Source organism: Podospora bellae-mahoneyi, chromosome 3 (genome assembly GCF_035222275.1).
Source record: "Podospora bellae-mahoneyi strain CBS 112042 chromosome 3, whole genome shotgun sequence".
Taxonomy (NCBI): Eukaryota; Fungi; Ascomycota; class Sordariomycetes; order Sordariales; family Podosporaceae; genus Podospora; species Podospora bellae-mahoneyi.
In genome coordinates, this window is record NC_085882.1 from 2,831,089 (window position 1) to 2,840,113 (window position 9,025).

The window sequence follows — 9,025 nt, forward strand, 5'->3', positions numbered from 1 at the left end:
TACCTGACTAGTTTAGGTAGACTAGAAGAAAATTCTTGACAATGGGCTGGCTGGGAAGGCAAAATGCAAGACATTCTTCAAACTAGTTTAGTTCAGGCTTCTTCTGTATGATGATGACTATAGTGTCGTGTAGTCTGATATTCCAACCTCGCGCCTTACCATGGACTAGCACAAGGAAAGTTTGCCGCCTGAAGCATGGTTAGACTGGCGACAGCCGCGTATTCAAGCTGTCTCCCATTCATCGACATTGTTGGTTTGCAGAAGAGAGAGGGTGTGTTGTCTGGTTTCAATCCATGAGGGTGCGTGCCCAACCGGCCAATGAAGGGGACCGGGGAGTTGTTTCTAGTCTGCCTCTCGAAAATGCAAGGACGGACGAGGGACTGCAGACAAGGCGACAAAAAGCTGCGGGTGGTGGGTTGATTTTGGGATGGGATGGGATGGAAATTTGTTTGGGGGGCATATGAGCAAACGGGGGGCAAAAAATGGGACAAAACGAAGCGTCGCACTGCAGATGCAGGCTGGTTCAAAGAAGAGTGGTTCGTAATTCCCACACTCCGCGCAAGCTATAGTAGCAGCCTTTTACGTCTACATGTCCTGTCGCTCACTTTGCACGACGACAATTGATACAGTATACAGCTGGGGGTTAATTAATGAGAACTCGTTTTTCGGCGCGCGGCTGGGTGGGATGTTTGACGGAATCTGATCTGTATGTTTTCTTGTGCCATGGCTCTGCCTATCCGTGCCTTGCGAACCGCGAACCACCCCCCATCTCCGTGATTGATATGCTGCTGCACTGCGACGATGGACATAAATTGAGGGACAGCGAGACGACACAATAGACCCCCACGTTTGTCTCTGGGTTGCGGTTCCGTATCTCGAGTCCTTCTGGCTCACAAGCCCGCGCTTGGTTTTATCTTTCTTTCTTGCGTTGCCCGGCCGCTCCAGATGGTTGAGAATGCGGTAATGCCGCGGCAATCCGCAAAGTTGCGAAGAGACGAGACCCAGGTGCAAAAATAGGATTTGGGGGTCTTTCAGACGATGGCGCAGAGGTACAAAGTACGTATCTAGGTCCAGCTCGCTTCCACTGGCATGAAAGCAGCAATGGTTCGAGACGACAAGCCGTGAAAAAAAGAAGAAGCCTAGAACAGAATATGGAAAAATGGAATGGGGTGAAAAGTTTTTTTTTGATAGTCATTCGAGTAACCACACCGGCGACGCCCAAACACTCAGGCGCTCGGTTTCACCGTGTGGGTTTTAGGCCCCAGTCCATGATGAGAGAGGCCATCATTGGACGGTGTTGAAGAAAAGCAACTGGCGCTCCCGTTCTATGGCTAGCGGGTGAAAAAAGAGGCGAGGAATGCAGACACCAAAACGCCTGATCTGCCCTCCGCAAGAAGCCGCTGCAAGGCCTGAGGCCGCACCCCCCTCCTCTAACTGGACGCTTGAGAGGGAAGTGGTGCGTGGGAGGACGACACCAGCAGCAGCAGTAGCAGCAGACGATCCAATCCAATGGCCACCTGTGAATTTCTTGCGCTTCTTTTTTCCCAACGGGCAGTAGAAAGTCGGATGGCACTGGTGACAGTGATATGGCACCACAAGACGAGAATCTAACGAGGCACATCCCGAAGGTCAGAAGACACTGAATGTGTGTCCCTTGATGTCCCTTGACGGTGACGACCCCCCACCTGTACAAGAATGATTTTGCCTTGGCGCCATAGCATAAACATCTTGCACCTTAAAACAACTGAAGCAAGAAAGCAGACAGAGATATCCATGAGACAGGCCTTGTGATGCTCACCGATGAGTGCTGATGAGCTGTGGATGGCGGGCAATTGCGTGCACTGCTGATGACACACCCTCCCCGATGAGCTCAAGGCCAGGCTGGATGGCGCTAAAGCAGCCAGCGCCCCGCTCATCAGTTCACCCCCAATTGACCAGGGTGGTGCCACGACAAAAAAGATGGCCGATATTCTCACCCCCGACTGAAAAGATTTTCTTTCCCACCCCCCTGGCCCAAACCCCTGCCATAGCGCTATTACAAACTTGGCCTAGCGCCGAGCGAAGGCCCTTGCTCAGCACACGCCCAGCACACCCACGAGGTTTCGAGCCAGAAGTGGTACGTTCTCTCGGCGTACTGTGCCGGGATCCAAGTGCTGCGACCTTCTGCGAATTTCTGCTCAGGAGGTACTTTGGCGGCCTACCCCGGCAGCGTACCAGCTACCGCGTCGCTGTCTGAGTCCTCTCGTGGGTCCTTTGTGGTCATGGGCAGGTGCCTCGTCCCACACCCCTCACACCTCCAAGCCCAGGGCAGGCCAGGTGCCAGGAATACATATTCCAGGCGTCTCCCAGTTCAACTTCGCTCCTCCTGCCCTTGGCACCAGCACATCTTGATCTTCATCGTTTGATCTTTTCCACACTCTCCTTCTCCACCACTTCGCTCTCAGTCCTGTGAGTCAACGAGCATTCGTCTTCTTATAGACTCGACCACCCTCTCTCTTCAACAGCAACAACAAGATCAACCAACAAAGAAGACCAACAAGTAACCACAGCCATCTCGAGCTACTGCTACATAGCAACACCAACAACCAAACAACACCAGCCAACCTTTCAGATCAACAATCAGCCAACATGTCCTTCGATTGGGATCACCAGTTCTGCCTGGGCTGCGACAAGCAAACCGACGGCACCACCTACTGCTCTGAAGCCTGCCGTCTTGGGGACTACGAGAAGACTGCTTCCTCTTCATCACCAAGCTCTGGGGCGAGCTCACCAACCCTGAACGAGTGGACCTTCAACAAGCCAACCTCCAGCAGCTCCAAGTTCTACCTCTCCCCCGCCTTCGACTTCAGCGCACCACAAACATCCCGCTCCAACTCTGTCCTCTCCCCATCTGCCTCGCAAACCAGTCTCTGCTCCATGCGCAGCACATCCTCTGCCGGGCTCGACGCCGCTCAACTGTCAGACAAGGCCGCCCGCGAACTCAGGGCCTACGCTCGTTCGTTCGAATCTGTCCGCACTCAACGTAGACGATCGTACTAGACGACAACGAACACATCTTCCTTCGAGCGAATCGTCTTTTTTTCCTTGCCTTTATCAACAGTAGCGACATATACCCCACACTCAATCGATTTATACACACCATACACACGGCTCAATCAACATTTCTTTTGTCTCGGTCTTTTTCACAACGGGTTTTTGTAACAAAAAAAATTGCATTCATCGGAGCTCAGCATCATAAAAAAGTTTTGGGTCGCAACACACATGCCCAGGCTTGGAACACACTATCCAAGAACCGGGGTTTTGGCTTTCTGATTTCAATTTCCTTTTGGGCGTACAGCAACACTTGGGCTTTGGGTCGGCGGGGCTGGGCTTCACAACAACACCACACAATCACATCACACAACATGGGATTATGGGAGGAAGCGTTGTATTACAGAGAGAAAGCGAGGGAACAATATCTGTTTTATTTTTTCCTTTTTTCTTCTGTGCTATCTACTATGGGATGGGGGGAGGTACAACATCGCTTACCTTACTTGCATCTGGAGCGGGTTTTTGGGTTCGGGATGAGGAGGGATGGAATTGTTTTATGGGAAATCAGCTTTGGCGGGCGGCGGAGCTCAGACTGTGTTTTATCATATTGCTACAAAGGGAAACTATGGGAAGGGGGCCAGGCGTTTTTGATCTCGAGACCTAACAGCAGTGTCTTTGGAGAACATCATCCTTTTTTTTTTTTTTGGGCGGATGGAATCTCCCATCATTAGGTAGCCAAGCAGCAAATTTGTCTGCCTACACCAGTCAACAACAAAGTTGACGAGGTGAACTTAAATGGAAAAAGATTACCAATCCCACTGCCAAGGTCCACTTCATTTGCATAAAAAGTGTCATCAACAATAAGAAAAATGTCTTGGAGGGAGCAACAGTCACGATCGTAAGTGTCGGTGTAGTCAGGAGGTGAATCGGGCTTTTTTTTAAGGGGACTCCACCCAAGGTTGTTGATCACTTGAAGTTTTGGAGGTATGGAATGCCAATGTGTGTATTAGGTAATTGAGCCGGTCTTGGAGGTTGATCATGTGTTGGCGATTTACAATGTCACTGGACCATTTTTTCGAGAGCAGGTTTTTTTAGAATATAGAAGATTTCTCCACTATCTAGTGAATGGAAGTGGTGATCATGCTGTCTGTGCCTTTTGTGGTTGTGACAGCTGGGTTTTGGCAGGGCAGCGGCGGAGTTGATGTGGTAGGCGGAGGCGGAGGCGGCACGGGAAACGTCCTCCGCATGCAGCCGGGCTGGTGGTGTTGTTGTCCAGCCATCGAGATGCAGCTTTTTGAGAATGATGGGCGTTGGAGAGGGGGCATCATCAATCATGTGGTCTTTGGTTGGTGAGAGAGGGGTTAGGTATGCGGTTACCATTTTCCTCCAGGTTATGTAAATCGTTCAAATCATAAAAGATGTACATATGTTTCTACCAATTGCACCTACAGATTTATGCAAGTTGCAGCAACATGTGCAAAAAGTCGTGGACTGTGCTCGGCCACTCAACTTATTGAAGGTGGAAGAGGACTTGACCCCCTATTTACAACTCATGCAGTGATTATGCATTTTTGGCCGTATACGCCGTTGGGTATGGGAAATATTTGAGCAATCGTCGATGGGCAATTTTTATCGAATGTTTTATGGGCATGTTTTTGGCACGATCTTGTCCAAGTCCCCAGATTGGATGGACACCTCCTCTACAGTGGCAGTGCTTCTGGATGATTTCTATAGATCGAGGTTGCAATCTATCCATCAGGGTATGGAGAAGAAACTGTTGAGATCGAGGAGGGTTTTGAGTGTGACTGCTTGATAGATCCACTTTTGATTGGCATGTCACTCATTCATCTTCATCGGTAGGTCCGGACATCTCCCGCCCGCCAGCCCGCAACCCCCATCGGACGATATGAGGTTGTGAAAAAACGGGAGTACCTGCAGTCATTATACATCATACATTGAGAAGCATTTTTTCCTCCTCGGGGCTTTCGGGGATCGGGTTTCTCTTCACGAGGGGTGATTTCATCATTGTTCCATAATTTGGTGTTTGTGAATAGATTCACACTGATTAGAGCACGTAGTTTTTCTCCCCTTCGGAGCTTTCGGGATCGGTTTTTTTTATCACGAGGGGTGATTTCATCATCGTATAATTTCTCCTCATAAGCATGGTGTTTGTGAATAGAGAGTCACATTGGTTGAAAGAGACTGCGCTCTCCCTGTTGGGAAATAGTTGGAAGTGGGGATTTGAAGCCTGATGACGACTGAATGGGCAGTTTCATGAACTTGGACGGAAGGGAGAGAAGGGACGGGATGCAAAGGAGATCACTCCTCTCCTCCACAATTTTCTCGTTTGAGAGAAGGTTCCGAAAGGGCGAAGAAAAATAAGTTACAGGTTTAGAGTCAAAATCCACTTTTTAACATCATAGGTTGGGAAGTTGTGTGTTTCAGGTTGCTTGCCTGTTGGCGTTGCTAGGTGGGGAGTAAGAAACTGCTTTTTTTTGCTGGCATGAAAGGTTGCAGGGAGAGATGCTGTGCCGGGTGTTGGGACCTTGATGGACGGACCTTGGAACCTTGATGGGCAAAGGTTCCATTTGCTAGGTAAAAAGGGTTTGTGTCTGTGTGTTGTCTACACGAGTAAAGCTCTCTCCAAGTATATTCTGCTCGGAAAAAGCTGAGGTTCAAGCGAGCGGCGTAGGGAGCTCAGGGAGGAGGAGGCTCAATTCAACAGCGGCAGCAAGAGAGAAAAAGCTTGGCCTGATCTTCAATGTTGCATATAGCCGCATATATCGGTCTGAAATGACCGGCATCAACCTCTCTTGCTGGCAGGGAGCAATTGGCAACCGAAGGGATGAAGGGATGAGATAGGAGAGAGTCAGTGACATCACTTCAAAGTTCAATTAAAGTTTGTCTAGTCTCAATTGCGTGCTCGAGCTCAGGGCCGAGATGCAGACGTTGGCCAAAATCCCAAGAAAAAAGTCTTTAAACTCAGAGCTAACAGGAGCCTCAGGAAGCACCGCCGCCATCGCCGCTCGCCGCCGCAATGGCAGGACGGAGCTGAGCTATTCGTAGCTTTCCCCGCAAAATCACTTTTTTGTTACCATCCTCAGACGCATAAGTTTTTCCCATCTGGAGACAGAAACAGGGACCCTCCATGCTTGATCAGGGGAAATGGGGGGGGGGGTGAGCTTCGTAAACTGCCGATGTCCGGTGGATACGCCTATTTTTTGTGTCTGGCAATCCGAGCTGGCTGGAAGTCCCAAATCGTACGGTCGAGGTTCAACATCGTTCATTGTTATTTCCGATGCTATGGTACCACCCACACCTCACCTGGCAGTTGGCGGCGACGGCGGAGAGAGCCGATGAGCCCCGTTCCGTGTCTGTCTGTACCGACGGGGTGTTGTAATAATGGTCCGGTTCGCGGTACCACGAGAAAACTGAATTTTCTTTCTCTTTTGTCAATGATGATGAATGTCTTGGACGGGGCAAGAGGTGATTGGTAGGGGAAGAAATCCCGGGCTTCCCAGTGGGCAAAGTTTGCATTCCTGTCTTTGTTCCAGAAGTCGCGCCATTTTTACTGTTGAGCTCCCTTACTTGAAAATGACGATAGTATTGAGACACTGCCTCTTCTTGCTTTGTGTGGAAAGTTCTCGTGCACAGTAAAAAAGATATGATCCCGCTCCCGATCGCGGATGTGTGCCGTCTACCCCTAGTGTATCCGAGTTGCTGGGTTCCAGACTCCTTTTTTCTTCTTTGAACGGCTCATCATGGAGTAGGAGTTGTGGAGCGGCATCGGGCAGTGCAGTGCATTTTTTTTTTGTTATGATTTCAGCCATATCAAGGTTACCTTAAATAATATCCACCTCAGTTTACAAAATGCACCCCTCTCGATCGAGATGGCCGGCCGGTGTTGCGAGAATGAAGCGAGGCATGAGGTAGAGCAGAGTGAGACATTGAAAAATTGAAACAATACCACCACTTCACCGACCGGATGAGCCGCGGCTGGGCAAGGCGTCGAGGCGTCTAAAACCTGTCAGGACGAGTAACGGTCACTGTAACCATGGATAGGAAGATCAAGGCGAAACTGCGTGGTATAATGCCGTGATATCTGTGATCATATCAGCGGGAGATATCATCACCGGCTTCGATCGCGATTTGCTTAACCGACTTTTGCCTTGTATAAACCGGCTTGGCTAAACGTCTTGCTGGCTTCGAATAGCCAGAGTTCGGCAACACAGCAGCGCCTCGCTGTGAACATCTGATAACAACCATGGTGTATCGGTAATACTACTTTGCAACCGTGTGCGCATCAAATCCAAAGAGGTGGCGGATGTTGCCGCCCAACCTCACGGAACGGGTTGACAAGAGACGGGAGAGCAAGAGATAGCAACTGGCGGGCAGGCAGGAGGTTCTCTCTCTGTGCTCATCGACAAAGGCAATGATGTCAAAGCTGTCAGCCATGGTTGTGTCCAGGAAACCCCAGAATAGGCAAGTGTCATCTGCTCGGTTAGACAGCTTGGCCACAGGGAGGAAGGGGGCGTAGATGGAGAGCTTGAGGAAGGGCCCTTTGTGAAGGGATTCCCGGGCGTGTTTTCCCGCACAAAGGTTTCTCTGCCGGTGATTGCTTTTGGCCCTTCCCAAGGCGTAGACCCTCGGGTCCGTCTCCCTGAAAGAGACACCAGCCATGCCATTGTTTGCAAACTTCCGAGATTGGAGGACGACCACTGGAAGTTTCCAGGGAACAACGCACACCTTTGCAATTCCCTACGCAGTACCTTATGCATTGTTGCTGCCAAGAAAATACCAGCAGGTTCCGTGATATTTTCTTTGTTGACGACAGTGCTCTGATTGCTCCTCAGGGGGTAGGAGTTGACTCACTGACGGGGTTGAAAAATCACAAAAAAATCTGCTGTCACGGGCTTCACAAAGATGGAGTCGGCCGAGTCCCTTGCTTGTGGAGGGGGAGGGGTGTGATCAGGAAGAAGCTGGAGCCAGATCGGATCCGCAAAGTGTCAATTCATGCCAGGGTTGAATTGGAATTGTGGAAAAAGTCCACTTTGTCCACTCAGCAACCCACTTTGCACGTCAGAGCACTGCTGGACCCCACTGATGGCATCATTGGGTCATCAAACAGCTGTTGGCAAGCAATTCTGCGTACCTACTGAAGATAGTATGTAGCCAATTGGCCTGGATGGCGGCTTAATAGCGCTGATATTGCAAAAGAAAAAAGGTTTTCGTTTCAGAACAGGCGAGGTTTTCCTGTGGTTGAATTCATCTATTTCGGAGCGAATCACTGCCCGTAACTTCGTCGGTCCGTCGGTGAGCAGGGTAGCGGCTGACATAAAGGCTCGCTAGACCAGGATCGGGGGGGTCTTCCCGCTGGGCAGCCTCTCGGATAATTTGTTCGCGCCCAGCTTTCGTGATTGATCTCCCGGCCAGACCAGATCAGATTCAGCCCAGTTTGATGTTAGCGCTGCGCATCTCAACACCAAACACACCAAACACTAACACCTTTAGGCCCTTCGATTGGTGTGCCCAAGATACCAGCTGTTTGTGCTACGCAGTTCTTCGGCAGTCCATCGCTCGATCCACGCACGCCCTGGTTCGCTTGGCCTGGCATTGCTGGCTTTGAGACAGAGCCTCTCGATCATCGTCAGTCGGCCACGCCGTTGATCAAAGAGAAAAAATTTCTCGTCCCTCCTGTTTCGTCACGCCTCTCGACTGCCCGTGCTAGCCTTGCTCCCCAGCGGCACAGAGCCCATCATTCAGGCCGCCATTCTCCTGTTCCTGGCCCTGGCCGTCCACGCCGTCCACGGGTCGCTTCCTATTCCTCCATCGGCATCGGACGTGGATCCCCAGATCTCCCCTCAGGCATCACTGGGGGCCCGGCTTCACACCAATGAGAGAGAGCTTCCGCCTGGCGTGCCCTGAGCTGATGGAGCTTCTGAGCTGTTTGCTCTCGTGCGGGACTCCACTCGAGAGCTTCTTGGAGTCAGAGGGC

The 9,025-nt window shown here is 50.7% G+C and overlaps 2 protein-coding genes across 2 annotated transcripts; one reads left to right on the plus strand and one right to left on the minus strand.

Annotated features, from left to right (window-relative positions):
- Positions 1 to 2,628: 2,628 nt before the first annotated feature.
- On the plus strand, positions 2,629 to 3,039 carry QC761_308250 (uncharacterized protein; the record flags this gene model as incomplete). Its single annotated transcript, XM_062877969.1, has 1 exon — positions 2,629 to 3,039. One exon carries the CDS (start codon positions 2,629 to 2,631, stop codon positions 3,037 to 3,039), a length of 411 nt encoding a protein of 136 aa, XP_062733790.1.
- Positions 3,040 to 7,311: 4,272 nt separating this feature from the next.
- On the minus strand, positions 7,312 to 7,710 carry QC761_0056610 (uncharacterized protein; the record flags this gene model as incomplete). The annotated part of the gene is made up of 1 exon (XM_062872526.1): positions 7,312 to 7,710. The coding sequence occupies one exon, from the start codon at positions 7,708 to 7,710 to the stop codon at positions 7,312 to 7,314; it is 399 nt and encodes a 132-aa protein (XP_062733791.1).
- Between the last annotated feature and the right edge of the window lie 1,315 nt (positions 7,711 to 9,025).